At 40.3% G+C, this 18,669-nt stretch overlaps 1 protein-coding gene across 3 annotated transcripts in view; it reads right to left on the bottom strand.

Annotated features, from left to right (window-relative positions):
- Window positions 1-2,272: 2,272 nt before the first annotated feature.
- The window catches only part of KIAA1671 (KIAA1671 ortholog), a 91,332-nt gene continuing 74,935 nt past the window's right edge, over window positions 2,273-18,669 (bottom strand). For all 3 annotated transcript variants that reach the window (XM_068911669.1, XM_068911671.1, XM_068911670.1), the window contains 7 exons: window positions 15,613-15,731; window positions 10,433-10,688; window positions 8,172-8,343; window positions 6,521-6,645; window positions 5,990-6,129; window positions 5,748-5,830; window positions 2,273-5,063 (listed from right to left, as the gene is read on the bottom strand). In XM_068911669.1, coding sequence (XP_068767770.1) covers window positions 5,752-5,830; window positions 5,990-6,129; window positions 6,521-6,645; window positions 8,172-8,343; window positions 10,433-10,688; window positions 15,613-15,731 — 891 coding nt within the window. In that variant the 3' untranslated portion in view covers window positions 2,273-5,063; window positions 5,748-5,751. The remainder of the gene's footprint in view (window positions 5,064-5,747; window positions 5,831-5,989; window positions 6,130-6,520; window positions 6,646-8,171; window positions 8,344-10,432; window positions 10,689-15,612; window positions 15,732-18,669) is intronic.

The raw sequence follows: 18,669 nt of genomic DNA, 5'->3' as shown, positions 1-18,669 counted from the left end.
TATTTCAGATGATAATTTTGTGAAAATACTTTAGAGCTGGGAGGATGACTGCTGCCGGGGGGGAGGCAGCTAAGCGGGGGCTCAAAGTGCTTCAGGAACAGCGCTTATCCAGACAAGCCGTTTCTAAGCTCACCCTCGGCAACGAGGCCCATCACTCATCCTCTCCGCTTGCATCAGCGCAGGGCAGACCTGGGGGGAACCGGCGGCTCCCGGGCGCTGCGATCCCAGGTGAGAGGCCTCAGCGGATGGATCCCTGGGTGCCAGCTAAACCCGCGTGGCAGAGGCCAGACTCCACGGAAGTCCTGTCCTCCCTAACAGCACATCTTTTTGTCTTTAATTCACATGAGGATCTAGGAAAAACAACAGCAGGTGACTTCCTCGTGAGTTCAGAGGTCAAGTCAATGTGAAAACAAACATTTGCTTTTCCTTCGCAACATTTCTATTTTGAGCAGCAGAGCCTCTCCACCTGGCGCCCGCCCTGAGGGCAGCGCCTGGGCTTCCTTATCCAATGCGCCGCTTGTGCCCTGGGATCCGGGATGGGGGCAGGCTGCTTTGCTGCGTCCAGGCCATGGATCTGCACAACTGTCCTTCAGGAATGGGACGGCAGCGATCTCTGACCAACATCAGCACCTTCAGGTGAGTACAGCTATAACGGCAACACAGCGCTTTTACTGGAATAGTGTTTTCGTTGAGGCTGGTTTACCCATAGCAGTAAATAATGCCACAAATACGCCTACAGAAGCACCTCCCTACCCCAGGACATGGCCAGAGCGGACAGAAGGACTCAGCACGGACGCAGCTACTGCAGGAGAGCTGAGCTGGGCACCAGCCTGCTGAAACAGCCCACCTCCAAGCAAACAAGCTATCCCAGTAGGAAGAGCAGTTTTACCATTCAAAGTTAGCTGGCTGCATTTAGCCATCAGTAAACCCCTTCTACCACACCATGCGCATGGAACACGTTGCTGTTTCTCAAAATGTTACATTGAACTGACTTCATTATTTTTAACAAACAAATTGGACCTGGTTCAGGCCAGTAATTCTGCTCTCCTCCTGTGGATCCCACTCTGATCACGTTTCTGGTACCGCAAAACTGGGACATATTTGGACTGGAACCACAGGATTTCTGCATATGCAACTGCTTTGGCTCCAGACAGTCAAATAAGACGTGTGCCAAAGACATTCCTGCTGTCTACAAGCAGCAATACTAAGGGCAATATTATCGTAGTATCAGTAATAGTGTTTTTTTCCCCCCCATAGTAAGTGAAAAGGGTTAGAGACAAAAGTTCATTTCACTGGGTGTAGACTCTTAAAGGACTGTATAAATATTATATGATATTTGTCTTGGAACTGCTTCGATCCCCACCAATATATTTTGGTGTATCAGCTCTCCAAGTAACGCTAACATCAAACCACGTCCTCAGTTTAATACCCTAAAACAGGAGGCATATTTCAGTATGTTTACACATGTACTTAAGATTATCACCTAACTGATGATGGTGCTCCAGATAAAACGACTGATTAATTTTGCAGTCATAAATCTGATGTAAAATGCATCCAATAGTTTACCAATAAGTTGTCTGCAAACAAAACACCCGAGTGAAGGAAAACCTCTGTGTGTGCATAAAGGTGGGAGGCTTGAGACCTATCAGACCACACTCTAAAATGGTTTCAGAGTTCAAAGGCTGAGGAGTAGAAATACTGCATCTTTCTATACAGTCAAAAGAAGCAATACCAAATCAGTAAATAACTACTAAAATAAAGCTATACAAGCTTTAACAAGGTGAATCTGCAAACAGAAAACGAAAATAAAGAAATCCACAGCTGAAGGTTGCAGTAAAAAGAAACAGAAGGACTGTACATATCCAAAAATGACAATTAACACTGAGGGAAGATTTCTGTTAATAGTAAGAGAAAAATGCAATCAGAAAAGAAACACTTCTAAATTCCACAAATCATGTACTTTCACTTTTAAAAACGGTGGTCTACTGATACAGCTTTTGAAGAAATAGCAAGAAAAAAAAAGCAGAATAGTCTTAAAGTAGCAGACTAAACACTTCTACTACACTGTATTCCACAGGGAATGCCAGTATCTCCCTCAAATTTTTTATTAAACATTGTTAGGATAAGAGTTGAAATCCACTCTTATAACAGATTCCAATAATTAATGAAAAAGCTTATCTGAAGAAAGTGTTAAAGCTAAGAGCTCATTCCCATCTTATATTAACAGCAAATATAACATGTGGCAACAAAAGAAAAAACTTAACAAGCAGTATTTGGAATTAAAATAAAATTGTATAATTTGTATTACAGTATGTTCTATCATTTATGAAGTAATAACATATATATAGATCTCTTATTACATAGTGAGAACCTGAAGATAAGGAAATAGATATTTAATTCATATATAAGAAATGATAGAGCAGAAAAAACACTTTCCGATTCAATAACATTCTAAAGATGCTTTTTAATCAGACATTTAAGCATTAACATTTCTCAGTAGTAGGTTAAACTACTAAATACAGCTAAGTTTCAGTGCATTGTCCAAGCAGATGTGGAAATGCATATACATTCAAAGGGCTTTGTGGAAACCTAATATTTTTTCCCCTCAGTTTCCTCACACACAGAGCAAATATTACAGTTTAATTAAATCATTTCTGGTCTTCATTTATTAGACCAAGAAGCATTAAATCCTCCAACTATTGGTAATGAGACACTGTCAACCTGCTGAATTCTAAAAGTAAGCCTGTGTAAATATTCTTGTAAGCAGGGGGAATTTACCTGATTTCTAGATACTTTGAAAAGTAAGTCCCACTTGACTTGAGTAATGATACGAAAAGCAATCATGATTCCTCTATCACACCTACAAATATTGCTGCTTAAAACTAACTGAAGTGTATACATCATGCATGGTATACAACTGATGACACACTTGGAATGCTGTCTTAACAAATATACATCTCTCTCCAAAAAGACACACATGCAAAGCTTTTAGAAAAGAGCTGCCTTTCTACCATCATCTAAAGAAAAGGGAAGAAAATACATGCAACTCCTTTTAAAATTAGTTAACAGTAGCTCTTTAATAGTCTGGTCAATGGCAATCAAATGGAAGTCCATCTCCCATTTCCCTAGGTAACAAGCCTCATAAAAAGGAAATACTCGGCAGAAATCTTGGTGATGATTTCTTGACTGGTAGCAGAAGAGGCCCTAAACCAGCTCTAATGTGAACTAGGGCAAGCAACGACTGAAGACTTTTAAACTAGAGAAACATACTCATTTTATCTCCATTAACTATAGAGAACTGCTTTGGAACTGAATCTGGGAGAGAGATATGCATATGGGACTTGTCTCTTGACATACTGCTGTTATTTCCTAAGAGCAGACTGGGAGTAAAAAAATCACCTCATCTGCGACTTCTCCATGAGGAGAATTGGCACATAGTTTTGGCAGCTACAAGCTCGCTAGACAGCAGACCAGGCACGCCACTTCGGTTAACACATGCACCCTCGCGGTAGCCCCACAAAAATCAAGCTTTCTGAAATGCTGATCATAAATAAGGAAAAGGAGTTCAAGTGCTGGTGCTTTATTTTGAATATTTAGAGAACCCTATCAGCAGGGCACAGGAAGCGCGATGTAACAGGCAGCAATCTGTATTCACTCCTGCCTCTCCTCCACTGCCATGCTGGTCAAAGTGGCTTTAAGACAGTTGGCTTTGCAGGAGGCCCTGGCCAAACCCTTTGCTACAGAAGGGTACCAGAAGAGAAAATGAGGAGAACTCAGTTGACTCTGTCTCAATTTTCCCATGTTGCTACTTTCTTAGCTGAGTTGTGAGGAATACTGACATGACAGAATAAATTCCCTTGCTGGGTTACATTTTTAAAAGTTTTCTGAAAAGAGCACTTGTTCCGGAAAAGAATAAACTGTGTCTTAAATGGACATCTTGGTTGATATATCAGAATCTATCGCCAAAGATATTAATATATTTGTGATATCAGTGATATTCAGAACACCAGTGTTATGCAGGAGATTATCTACATTGCTAATATAACCACAGATTTACCAAAAGATGACAGGTAATTCATTTGAGAAACTGAAAAACAAATTTAGCTTATCCCGCAAAATTAGCATAGAAATAAAAACGTAAAACAGGTATTTACAGATTAATGAATAAAAATATGAAGTGGGACTATCCAAACTACTATTAAAGTGACATTCAGTAATTAACTGGAACCCTGATATGAGTTTAACATCCTCCCCTCTTCCCTTCCGTTTTTGTAATAAAAAACAGTATTTACATTTATTTTTAAAGAGAACTGGTTGACATTATTGCTTGATCCTTTTTTAGGAAAGACGTTCCAATGAAGCAATTATTCCACATGCTGACAAAACACAGAATACCATTTCAAGAATGACAAAAATTAACATTTTGTTCATCTAAAAATTATATTCGTCTGCTAGATCAGCAGATCACACATAAATATAAGCCAATCAAAAATACATTTTACAAAAAATAATCAAGTTTCCTTTTTCAGTATGGCAGTAAACATAATTTGTTCTTTCACTCTCACCTTGCACAAACTTCATTCTATATAGGAGCTTACTTTTTTCTTTTTTACAAAAAAGATAAAATTGATTAAAATTGTTATTTTCATAAACAAATACAAAACCAGCCTTACACTTGACATGTCTACCAGAAGTCATACTTTTGAGCCGCTGAACATATAAGGTAGAAATACAGTCTTTGCTCGACAGTGAGGGGGACTTTTCTGATGCACAGCACTCCTAGATCAAACATTACAATCTTAAAACTCTCTGAAGTGCTAACTATGAAGCACTGGCTCTTCTTCTAGGTAGGTCTAAAGTGACTATCCTCCCATATCTGAAAAGATACAGCTTTGTATTTGACTATGAATATTAAGCAGCTTTCTCCACAAAACAGGAAGGCACCATGCACATAGCAGTTGAGGCAGGAAGCAAACAGCAGCAACATGACATGTGAATTTTAGGTTCAGATGAGTTAAGGCTTCTGTTAAACTTCTATATCGTCTCCTAGTTATCATCGTTATCTGGAAAGACAAAACAGAAGCTATTGAAATAACTCAGTGTGACGTGGTTAATGAAGTAGCCAGACACGAATAAACGCCTGTAACAAGGAAGTCTCAGTCAATGCATGCTACTGGTGCAGGGTCATCTTGGTCTCAACTTATTTAGTATCCTAAATGCCCAAGAGCTGCCTAGAATATTGCTAAAATAGCATAGTCCAAAGTTTTCAAAATGTGTGCAGTGTTTCAATGGCAGACTCATTCTTGCTTAATGGAAGCATTACAAAACGGCAGCCCAAATGGATTGAGTACGGTAAAAATAAAAATGTCTGCCGAGAAAAAAATGAATCTGTATCACCTGTGCACTAACTGCCTGTGAACACAGCTCTGCCTCAGCCCAGAATCATCTTTTGTTCCCAGATGTACATTTCGTAGTAGTGGCCTGCTTTAATGTTTATGCTTACAGAATTGTAACACTGACACATTGAAGAAATCTTTTCCATGTCTTTTTTATCATTCTCATTTATTTGAAAGCTCTGAGCATTAGAAATAGATCTGCTACATGACTAACCACAGCACTAGTCACAAAGAGTGTGTCCTTATACCCTCCTCTACTATACCAAATGGGAAGGACACCACGTCTTCATCTAAAACAGCCCTTATGGCACGCTTTCACTTAGCAAAAAGCGTCTTTCTTTCAGAAAGTACCTTTTCAAACCTGATTCTCATAATGGCTCTGTCTCTTCTTTGATTTCAGCTCCTTCAGCCACTGAGGAGACTTTTCTTCTGACCTAAGGTATACAAAAATACTCTTTATTCCTTAATTATGAAAGCTTATTTCAGAAACAAAAAAAAGAAATATACCATTTCCTCTAGGGCCTCAGGAAGATTAACATTATTTATTCACCAGAATGAGTATTAGCACTCTCTCAGGGAGAGAAGTCTCTCACCTGTCCTCCTTCTCTACACTGGAGGGCAGTAGTCTGCTACCAGGAACTCCATGCTGCAATTGTGGTTTAGGGGATTTAAACCGCTGGGCAGAACTTAATTCACCAGGAGTCTCAGACTCTTGTCTTTTCCGCAATTGGGCCTAAAAAGATTTTTAAAAAACAAAATAAAGAGAAGCGCTCGTTTTTAAAGCAGCTTTTAGACTTTTCTGGAATCAAGGCAAATCACTCAAATTTATAGAAATAAAAACCCCAGGCCTGAAATCAATTCAGAAATTCCTCATAAGCCTATGCAGTTTTGAAAACTTGTTTACTATTGCAAAGCTATTTTTTTTCCCCAAATCACTTAATATTTCTATTGAAGAGTTAAAAAGTGAGAAAGATAACTGCAAGATTTCTCCCCATATCACAAAGCATCACCTACTCCCCACCAACAGTCCATCTGCATAGTCATCTTCAGCAGAATTCCTTGCACTATTTCTGAACAGCATCTGCAGTTACTGAACCAGTTTAAGTCTGATCTGACATGCTCACCTTGAGAACAGAGTGGTCCATTCCTGGAAACACAGGAAGTCTCTGAGATTGTACAGATGATTTCCCTACACGATGTATTTTTTCTTCCTCATCAGAATCTTCCTGTTGCATAGTTTTCTTCTCTTCTAATAAGCAGTTATATAAAGGAAAAGCACAGAGAGGAGAAAAAAAAGTAAATTAGTCAAACAAGTTTTTCATCTATACTTTTTTGCTCTACACCTCTCCTTCCATTTAAAAATATATTAACAGTAATATTAATATACCTTAGGATTGGGTTCAATGGTCCAGTGGAGGTCAGAGCAACAAACATACCAAGTACTCAGCAACAGAACGATTTCTTGTTGACAGAGATGAAAGAGCAGCAGGCACCCCTAAATTACTGCTTCTAAATTTCTCACTTGATCATAGAACATGAGATTAATTTAGATTGGAAGAGACCTCAGAAAGTCATCTGGTCCAACCTCTTGCTCAAAGCAAGTAGCGTAAGTCTGTATGCTAGCTGTTTATCACAGGTAAACGTGCAAGAGTACAGCTGGCCTTCACATCCACTGGGTCCTTAGCTGATACTTTCCAGCTTCCCATAATGCATTTCCTACCAAGACAGGTCTTCAAAATATTTTAGATCTGTTAGATCAGTAGCAGAGCAACCACCACAAGCATAACAGCATCCCTCTCCCTTAATTAGGGGCTACTGAAGGGATCAGTTTGATCACAAGTTCTTCCCTGTATTCATAGGCTCCAAGGCAAAACAGGAATGGCAGGTCACAAAATTGACCTATTTAGTCCCCAGAGTTTCAAAAATGTCACCAGCCTCTACAAAGAGCAGACTGCATCACCAATAATTTTTCTGCTTTGGGAATGCCAAAAGGATATCTACAGCACCTTTCCTTACAGCACCTAAGTGCGACACGTACTAAACAGGTGATTTATCATCAGTGCATGCATTAAGCCATTCATTCATTTTTAGGAGCAATGATTTTCAATGTCTGATGCATCTCACTATTGTGTCCTAAAGAACAGGACAGGCAAGGAGGGGGATATCCTTATAGGATGGTCTGAAGGAAGTGATTTATCCTTGATTAGGCTTCTTTAGCCCTGTAGTACTTACAGCTGCTAGAAGGAAAGAATACCTATGAGGCATCTTTAGAATATGAATTACAATTGCTCTCAATCACACATAGGTTTATATATACAGAACATGCTAGAGAGTGCATCGAAAAAGCCACCAGCCTAACTTAGAACAGTTAGAGAAAGGGACATTGATCTATTTTAATGAAGCCTGAAAACACCACCACCACTAACATGGATTATCAAAACATTAACAATCTCTTATCACACTGAATATTATCATTTTTGGCCAATCAGCCATAACGGTTTCTGAACTCTTCTTCTCAGTGAAAAGCTTATGTCAGCTTCCAGAAGCTAAAGGAGATTGTCATCGAAGTCCTCCTTCGCCCTGGTCTGTTATAGCTCTGGTTAGCAGGGCTTTCCCAACTCCCAAGACTCTAGGGAATGGAGAGGAAGACTTGATTTAAAAGGATGATCCAGCAGTGGGAAAGGAAAGCTGTTCTTAGGCCTTATATCACTCAGAAATTCCTGCTCTCACCATCAAGCGGATTATGGCTAATTACTTCAGATAGTTTACAGATACCTGTGGAATCTTTAAACATCCAGGAACTGTCTGGTTCTTCCAAAGAAAACCTGTTTTCAAATTCCGGCCCTCTGCTTCTTCTGAGAGAGTGGGAAATGGGAGCCCGATGGCGTCTCTTTTTGCTGAGCTGTGCACGAGTTTTCAGCGCGCTGGAGTCCAGGATAGTGGTTTGCTATAAAAGAAACAAAACCTTTACTCTCAACCAGACTGAAAACAAAGTCAACTCCTCCATAATGATTTCACAACCTACTTTCAAGCATTAACCCATTTAGCTTAATTAAAAATATATTTGCCTCATTATTATTCTTATGGCTACTCTAAAACCATATTAAACAGAATTTATTATTAGGATACACTACACAGTGACTAACGGGATACAACGCTGGTTCTTTGAACTCCCTTCGCTGTAGATGCCTGATCTGCATGATTTGTTTTCACTAAATAAGTTAATAAAATAACTAACTGCAGTAAAATAGGACTTTGGTTCCTAAACAGTTTTAGGAATCTAGGTCATGCTAGCTAATAAAGGCTGAAGGCCGATCAGAAGACTGGAATCTAAAAAGAGCAACTACATAAAATTCTCTTCTTCTAGCAGAATGCTGTAATTTTATTTCTCTCCCTGGTTGCCATCCACAGAAATTTCAAGCCACTCGCTAGCGACATGAAGACTGTAAGTTAAATGTTACGCCTTTCAGAAAATGTTTACGATCAGTTATTTTAAATACACCCACCTCCATGTATGAAGGCAAGGCAATTTACAGAACAAAAGAAGATGTGTTTTTATTTTTTTTAATGCAATTGGTTGTTCGAGACTTGCCTGTACTCAGCAAACATCACTGGGCCTCTTCTCCTCCTCAAGATATCTGGGGGGTTTTTTTGTGTTTTTGTTTTGTTCTGTTTTATTTCCCCTCTCCTTTTTAAGAGATTTCAGATCAGGAATAAACTACTCTAAGTACAATTGGGAATATACAGATCTAATAAGTTATAAATGGTCTGAAGAGACACCTTAAGGTGTCCAGAGAACAGCACAACATAGTACCATCTCTCCTATGTGCAGAACCAATGACAGCAAGAGAAAATGCCACTGCTACTGCCCCACTTCTGCACTGCTGCTTTTCCTTTACTGGGCAATGAATGTGCTCGGGATATGCTGCCAAAGGACTATTAACTGATGCCAGGCCCAAGATACATGCAGTTAGGGATCTCAAAGCAATGAATCACCAAACATGGCCACTTCTGAACCTTAGTGGGCTGGGAAATGAGAGCAGCACCTACTTTGCTAAAAGCCAGGTTTCTGCAGTTCCCTGTAGAGCATAACACCAGCAGAGAACAGAGCTTGCTGGCGGCACTTTCTAACAGCCTACGCAGGAAGCAGCTGTGATTTTAATAGTCAGTTCTGCACCAGACCAAACTGCCTCCAGCACAAACCTGCTTGCATCCTTCCTACATTTCACAGAACAGTCTACTAGTCAATTCAGAAAGTGTTATGACAATAAGAGAGGCACTATGTATCTGATACCTTCCTAGCAGCTGCAAGTTCCACTAATTTGCAATCTCACACTTATCTATACACCTGCCTTTAGACATTATACAGTGGAAAAAAGTGCACCCACTCTTATTCAAGGAAAAGCATTACTTCCTAGATGCCATATCGAAAATGGCAAACTACGTGTCAGTTGCGTTAGTGCTTTCAAAGGACACTAAACCACATTTAACTACAGTTCCTGTACCATCTGCAAGATTATTATTATGAAAAAAAATCTTTAAAATACAATGTTAAGCTATTACAGAAAGACACTACCTTTAAATAAGAAAAATATTACTAAGCCCCTTTATCTATAGCCTTAAATCTGCATTTTCATAGCACAGCAAACACTAGCTATTTGTGTCATTTAATTATGTTGTGTTTGCAATGTTCACAGAACCATTTAACGCTTCTGTTGTAGCTCACTGAGGAGCAGAGAGAGAAACAGCAACTTTAGAGCCATTGGCAGACATTATTCAAAGCCAATAACCCTCTGGAATGTTACAGAGAGATTCTCATCAACCCAAGTATTACAGGAATTACCAGAACTTTGTAGCTTTGATCTTAAAGTTTTCATCACACAGGAAGTCAGCTGGAAGAATTCAATGTGATAAAGGAAAGGCATGAAAAGGCTGAGTGCCAAGTTTGCAGAAGGTACGGCATAGCAATGGTTAGTGCTGGTAACAATACAGTTAGCATACAAAGAGAACGCCTCTTCCCCGTTATGACAGCTTACATCAATGAAGGAGAAATCAGTGGTCTTTTCATTAGGGTAGGAGTCTCCTGGAGGAGGTAAATCAGTCCCATCAGTGGAGTCTATGTCAGTGCTAGAACGATCCAAACTTGTGCTCCTTTGTTCTTTTGAGGAATCATGGTGATCAAGCAGGGAGGCAGGTTCCGTTTGAGAGGACAGAGAAGACGGCTGGCTGTTAGGTGGTTGCTTTCTCGTGGAAATGGCATTGTTTTCTGAGAAAGGAGATTCGGGCGCAAAGCTGCAAATTAAGAAAATGAGGTCTATGAGATTTCAGGGTGAATGAATATATGCAAGGATATTTTGGATCATGCATACTCAGCAGTCATAAGATGATCCCATATACTGAAGCATTTATGCACTGCCCCAAGACAGTCAGATCATACACCTATAGGAAGGTGGCGTGCAGTTTGGGAAACAGGCCACACAGGCATGGAAGAAAGCAGCAAGTTTCCATTGGCTGCAGAAGGGCTAACAGTGTAGGCACAGCCCTGCAGCAGTGCCCCTCATCTGCAGCACTCATCCCAAGGAGAGGATACATGATGAAGCTGCTGGCAGATTTTCTGCCTTGATCCTACCTCAGGTGGTCCTAGATCAGAAAAACCCCGGGAAGTTTTCTGCAAAGAGCTTGCAACTAGTTGCATTAGTGCACAGCCAAAGATAACAGTGATGATTCTGCTGGCATTAATAAATAAATGTTAAAACAGAAGCTCTGGCTAGAAGTAACAAATGCATCTTTGGAGGTAGCAGGTACCAGCTGCAACGTAGAAACAAGTATTACGAATGGTCCTTAGTTGCTGTGCCAGCTCCTGCCATGCAGTATGTGCTCTATGTATACAAACCAGTAGTTACGAGCTGAGCAATTCCAGTTTCACGTGACTCAAAAGAAACTGAAATATCTTCAGCAGTGCAGAAGATTAAAACATTTGGGGATCTCTGATTTTCAGTTGCTAACAGACATTGGAATAAAAATGGCATTTCATATGTCCTGACAAAGTGTCTGCATTGATGCTTTCACTTCAGCTGTTATTAGATTTTAATTTTGTTTCTCTTATTGCCACTAGCTTAAGTCCTTAAGAGAGAAGGAATGCAAGCAATAGTAACCTAGGAAACCATAGCAGCCAAGGTGGGAAAAGGAGAGAGGACATTACTAGTTTAAGTGGATCAGACGCTATTTGGAAGTTTAGCAGTTTTAAGTAACTACTTGATCAAGCAGAAGCGTCAGAGGCTCATCAAGTCACTCTTCTTGGGGCACATGCCATGTTCTGCACTAGTTTCAGCCTGGGCTATTTTAAAGCATACAAAGAACTAACTGGCAGGGAAGCAGATTGGAAAGGGGAAAGAAGAGGGCTGGGGAGAGGGTTGGAAATCCCTACAGAAAGCTCATGGGGACAAATCCCCTACAGGGCTTTCCACCATACTGTCGAATACCATGTTCATTCATAGTGTGGGAACAAACCTAAAATATGCCCATGCAATTATGAAACCGGTTCTCCAAACCAACCATTTTCTGTTTTATGTTGGGATACATTTCAGAGTGCTGCCCATCTAGTCAAGCAGAGGCTCTTCTCTTTAATGCACAGCACACGGACACAGAATAAGCTGTGAGCAGCAGATGGCACCAAAACCTAAAGTTGCACCAACCAGCTCACCAGAAGGCACGTGGCTGGCTTTCTAAGCCGTACTTCAGTGAAGAACGCTGAGGAGGGGAAGACCTGCAGCCGAGTGATATGATGTTTCCAGTGTATTCATGAATATCTTCCCTTGGACTAGACTAACACACAAACTAGCTGTAGTGTCAAGACTGACAGCTGTGCATGGTTTTGTGTCTCCCTGCGTGACGCGGGCTTGGAGTATTCAAACAGTCAGAGGCTGTCGGAAGCACAGTAAGACTTGGTCAGCAAAAACAGGCTGCCTTGCTTCTAACTGTAGGAGTTTAGAAAACAAAAGCTGAAGTATTGGGGAGGGGGTCAGATTTTTTTTCTGCTAAGAGTTCTTTGTTACTAAGCACTTTTTCTTGAGAATATTTCTAGGAAAACTTCTAAAAATAAAAAAGTGAACATATAAATACATATAAACATGTGTGTGTATATATATGAGAATATATGCACATTTTTGAAGGAATATAGCATAAGATTTGATATGATTCACAGTAACGACCATCTTGGAAGGAAAACACTCAGAGTCTATTGTTGAATATCAATTCTCTACCAAGCAGCCGTGTGTGATATAATTTCCAGTCTGGCAGAGAAAATACTGCACAGACGGTTTCCAGTATGTACGTAGAGTACATGCCTTTTCCCTCCTTCAACAGCGGGCCTCAAGATAATTAAGCAATGGTACTAATGAGCTCCAGGGGGAAGTTTTTGTCTATTCTTTTTTTACTTCGAATGATGTTTGGCATCTGCAGCATTAGACTTTCGATCCACTAGAATTATGGAGAACGCAGAGACAAAAAACAATCTGGAGACTTAACCACTTTGTGGAAACTAAAACTGTACGTTAAAAGGATCCTCTGCGACTTGGATGCCTCTAGAAACCCTCTTCCCTTCTACATCCTTGGACTTCAGCTAATACAACTCAGTGCAGTTTTTCAAAGTGAAAATATTTAGGAGTAAACGACGACAGGAATACAGTTGTTCTCACAGAATTTTCACTGGCTGGTGGCTTCTAATTCACAAACCCTTCCAATGGGTTCTCCTTTAGAGCTCCTGCACAAGGACAGCATCGCCACACCCGCAGCATTGCGGCAGAGCTGACCGCCCAGCACAACCACCTGCTAGGCCGCGCGGATGCTTTCCGTCTGAATTGCAAGCTAGGCGAAAACTTTGCATCAGAATAATGGTCAAATATTGAAATATAAAACATCCTTTCAGTTCTCATTACTGAGATTTATTATGCATCTTTTCTGTTGTATCATTAAGATTTCAAATTTTATGAGCACATCCATATATATTGTTTCTAGTAAGCTACCAACAATGTTCAACAGGTGTCATTGACAGATGCTTGTTCGTCTGAAAAATTATCTTTCACATAGTGTATGCAAATACCAGCTAAATAGATGCCACAGATATGCAATAAATTAAGTTCAATCTTCCTTTCAAAAGGAATTGAATTTAATTAGTTCTAACAAGACAATACTAAAAGATTATAAAAACATGCTGCTTTTTGACTCCCAATTTCACATGATGTAGCAACAGAATCTATTACAATAACACCGCGGAAAGGCCTCAAAATCAACAGGCAGCTCTCAGTACTTACCTACTGCAAAGAAGTCCCTACATCACTCGAGAAATAACTTCCATTTAAAAATTCCCTTTTATTTTGTGCAACTGCAGATTGTCATCCATTATAGCTAACTGACACCATATGGTTGGGATTCTCTTGTAAAACGTTGCCATAGTCTAGCTTCAAGGATTTGAAGAAATAAATAGCTAAATCTTATGAAGTCTGAGCAGTTCAGATCCGTTATCTAAAATACATTTTTTTAAAATAAAAGACCATTTTTTCCTTCTGAAGACTGTTCTGAGGTAAAACTAAACTTTTTTCCATGATGTCAACTTGATAAAGCTTACTAAAAGCATTTGAGAAAAAATAATATTTAGATATGCTAAGCACAAATCCAATTAACGCCTCCACATTAAACCATCCCTTTCCATTCCAGGAAGTTATTTGCCAAAGCAGATTGCGAGTAAGCCAAGGAGCGCCCTTACACTTATTTAAGCAGTGGCTACGTTCTGTTTGGAAATGATCCTGGCTCCGCTTTTCTAGGAGCTCATCTAGTAAAAGGACCTTGTTTATCCTGTGGCCATGCAGTCATGGATTTTTATTTTGAAATTCTCTTCCTCCCTCAGAGGAAATGAATTCACGTACGTTAATGAAACGCTCTTAAAGGTGCTAAAATAACAGCTTCGCTAGTAGGCTGGGGCCGCTGCTTTGTCCTTGCTGCTGCGCTCTGCCCCCTTTGCCGGGGAGCCTGCGGCAGGGCAGGGCGCTCCCCGGCGCAGCGCGCTCGCAAGGAGCCGCATCCCCACTGCTCCCTCGGGCGCCAGCTCGGCTGAGAGCCGAACAGCGGGCCGCGACGGGGTAGCGGGCTGGGTGAGGAACGCAAAACGTCGGCTCTCTAGCTGTATGGTTTGCAACATAAAGCCTAAGGGAAGTGAGCCAGGCAAAACAGGAAAGTTGAATTATCAAAGTCTCCTGCAAGTTCCTGCCTCCGGGTGAAGGAAGAGGGACGGGGTCACTGAAGGCATCACTACACTTTAAAAGGAAAAAAAAAAAAAAAAAAAAACCACACACCCTAAACATCAGTTATAAAGGAAATAAAATCCCAGGACATGGGGATTAAGAGTTCAATACCTTAATAAACCAGATTTTTAATGTGGAGCTTTTCTAGCCAGGAAAAAAAACATCCAGCTTTGAAATCTTTTGAAATATTCAAGTGTCAGTTTTGTAGCTGAGACAAGTACCCTTGTTAAGAAACTGATTTCACACAGAAAACATTTATCATACCAAAAATCAAAGTTAATTTTACAGAAGAGGGTTAGATGTTGGCATGTCATTTAGTCAGCTCACTGAACTTCAAGCTTAAAGCAACCCTGACTTCATAAGCAATAAAATATTTATAATATACAGTTCTCAAGTGTAAAACACACCAAACACAACTGACGTTAATGTCTGTTATAAGATCTCAACAAGCACAGCATAAAGAAAATTCAGAAAAAAAGTGCTATTCTCATGCTATGTTGAGCAGAGAAGATATTGGCTCACATAACACAGATCAAGCCCAAAATGCAACAGATATTCCCTTTCATCACACTAAAACACTTCAAAGTAGTGAAACGTGAACATCTTACTCTAACATATATCATGCAGCAAGTGCACCATACGTCATCACAGGATTTACTGTCTGGGCCTGTGGCCGACATTCCTAATGCCAGATTCAAACAGCTTTTGCCATTCTGCTTATCCGGTAGCGCACGTTTTTAGGCAATGCAAATCGCTAAGGACCAAACCAAATTTATTAAAAAAAAAAAAAAAAAAACCCACACCCAAGAACTGCAAGTGTACCTTGCCCAACCATAATCAAAGCACTTTATCGTATTGATCAGCTAAGTAAGTATAGGCTTGTATCACAGAGGGCGTTCTTGCTCATCCATCCCTACCTGTCCCCACTGTGCCGCTGCTCGTTCCAGGTACCGTACTGACTGTCGGGCTCCCGCACCAGCGTGTCGGTGTCCTTGGCCTCAGGGGGGTGCCTGGAGAAGCATTGCTTCAGCTGATCCTGCATAGAGAAAAATCAAAACATTCCATCATTCCTTTATCCCCTGGTTAAATGGCTTACAGATTTTATTTGCAGTCATGTTTTTGAAGCTATGAACTCAAGTTGGACAAGATAAAACCGTGCAAATAAACTTAAACAAGGGAAACGGCTATGAACTCACAGAGCAATGATTCGCTATGAAATGAGCACTTTTTTTCCTGGGTAAATAAGTAGTTCTAAAGGTGGGAACTGACTACCTTGTTTCAGTAACTCCAGGTTGCATTAAGATTAACAGTACCTTTTAGTATCTCAGGTGGCACGAAGTTTTTCGAAGTATCTATACAAGTACAAAGAATTCTGCAGTGAACTGTGTTTAATTCCCCCAGGCATACAGGGAAAGCCTCAGTTTTACTGCTGTTTGTGGAAATTTCATGGATCTAATGAAAGGACTTTTTAGCTTTTTTTTTTTAAAAAGATATTCAAATTAAAAAGTTATTTTGCCTGCTAATTGCAAGTCAAAGCATAAAGCCAGATACTACAAAGCCTTTGACAAATTAATGTTTGTTAGTTTACTGTATGTAAGCTTTAAATTAAGTAGGACAGCAGTACATGTAACAGATTGCGTTTTTTTCTGTTTTCTGCCTCTGATCTTTCATCTCCTAAATAATTATTCTATGAAATAAGAGGGAACAGTTTATCTAAGAAACCTTCCCTTTCAGGAGAGAGAAATGGGCCGGCTGTTGTCAGGGTGGCACTCTGGATTTGCTCCAGAATACAGCTCCGCAGTACCTTTTGTTTTGCAGCTGCATTGAGTTACCCACAGAAGTTAAGACATTACTGAAATAATACTTTGTGTGTAGATAATTAAATGTGTTGGCCCCTTTTGCATTCATTATCCTGAAAAAAATACAAACACAGCTTTCAGTGCCATCTTCATGAGCAAAGTTTACATATTATTTTCCACCTGTATAATGCTTTTTGAATATTAAAACACCACCACAGCACAACCTGCTGGTAGAAACTCCCAGCATATCTATTTGAGCTAACAACATCCACATCCAGTTCTTTGAAGAGGAGCAGTGTGGCCTTTAAATATATACACACACACACATATATATATATAAAATTTGAAGTATACTAGACAAGTGTGCCAGTCTCTCTCACGGTCTTCAAATACAATTTGCAACATTTTGTGCGGTATCACTTTTCCTACAGGTGTTGAGCCAAAATCCTGTAATTACCTCTGCATTTTTTATGATCTAGTCATGTTATTCCTAAACTTGTCATACACACTTATGTGAAATAAGCTGGCAGAGTTCAATTCCTTCATTTTTGCAGACTCAGTCATCAGCAACCAGGTTACAAAGACGCTGCGGAACGGGCGACCCAGGCACTGAACGCCACCACCCTGCCGCAGCACAGCGTCCACCCCAGGCCTACGAAACAAGCAACAGGCACTGAGATGGATTCAAAACTGGAACAGGAAGAAATGACTTCAGATCTTTTCATGCCGAACGCCACCTTCCTCGAGCTGCGTGCTTTGCCCACCGGCAGTCTGCGGACGCACACGCTACAACATCACAACCGCGCTGACAGACGCAGTGACCAACTGATGCCAGTTCAGGACTGGTGAAGGAGCCATCTGGTGTTAGCCAAAGAGACTGTTAGGAAGCCTTTCACGCGTGCACAACCATCCAGTGTCTGCAGAGAAACAAAACTTCAGGCAACATACACAAAGTAATGAATGTGTTCAATGAAAGGGGATTCCTTAATCTTACTGCTAAGAGAGGAGAGAGAGACACAGCATGCTTTTTCTCACATTAGGTTCATTAGCCTAGAGAATACTTCTTTAGGGCTATAAAAACATGGGTGATTAAGGATAATTAACCAACACTAATAACTGGCTTCTTGGGAAGTTCTATAATGCTTGCATCTTTAGCAACAAGTTGCTTATTTCCCCATCTATCTTCTGGCATTGCAATGGCAATTGCCATTTTCTGGTTTTATCATATGCTTTGCTATCCTGATTCCTGAAGTCTCACATTGGATAAGAGAGAAGAAAAGAAAGATTCACCTATTATCTGGAGAGGTAGAAGCTAATAGTCAATTATGTCTTTGTAAAACTTAGGGGTAGGTCAAGAGATTTGATACTGGATTCAGTTTCCACAAGTCTAATTTCCTTTAGAGACATGCTGCAAATGCAACATCTAAAATGGAAAAATGCTACTGCCATGATGAGGAGCTTCCAGCACAATGCAAAAGTCGGTCTCCCATGGCAGCTGATGCTCTGTGCCACTAGGAAAGGTTGCATGTTTTAGCAGGTTGTCATTGCTGGACAGTTTATACCAGTGTGCTATAGCAGCACACCCAAAAGGTATAGGCAAATTAAATCACTTCCTCATTATTCAAAAGCATTCAATATTCTCTTCTAACCTTCGGAAAACCAACTAAAACCAGCTAGAAATTTTTTTATTCAGTCACATGACCATTAAACACCTAACACTGTGCACCCTCCAGTGCATAACACTGTCATAAAATGCAGACAGCAACATCCCCTACAAAATCCCTCTCGTGCAAGTCTTTGTGTCAAAACTCGTGACAGAGTGGCCTATTTTAATGCTGAGTGAAACAAACAATAAGAGGGTGCGAGTTTTTAAATCCAAAAAGACTCAACTATCTATTCCATCCATTACAACAGTACGTTACTAGACATGCAGGAAAGTTCCCAGTTTGCAATAGCCAGTAAAACAGGCCTCAGTTGGCGAGTTACCTGAAACAGAAGTTTCCTGCTCTTCACGTTCCAGGTGTTCCCACAGCCTAACAACTCATGGGTAGCGACTCTTAAGCTTTATATCTACACGCATACACAAACATACAGAGGTAAACCTGCGTTCTTACATTTTTCATTCCACTTGTAGGCTTTCAACCTTGAGAAAGGCATTTAATTCTATCAGCTAGA

This window comes from Struthio camelus, chromosome 17, assembly GCF_040807025.1.
Source record: "Struthio camelus isolate bStrCam1 chromosome 17, bStrCam1.hap1, whole genome shotgun sequence".
Lineage (NCBI taxonomy): Eukaryota > Metazoa > Chordata > Aves > Struthioniformes > Struthionidae > Struthio > Struthio camelus.
The sequence above is the reverse complement of the archived record's forward strand: the minus strand, read 5'-3'. Positions and strand labels throughout refer to the sequence as shown.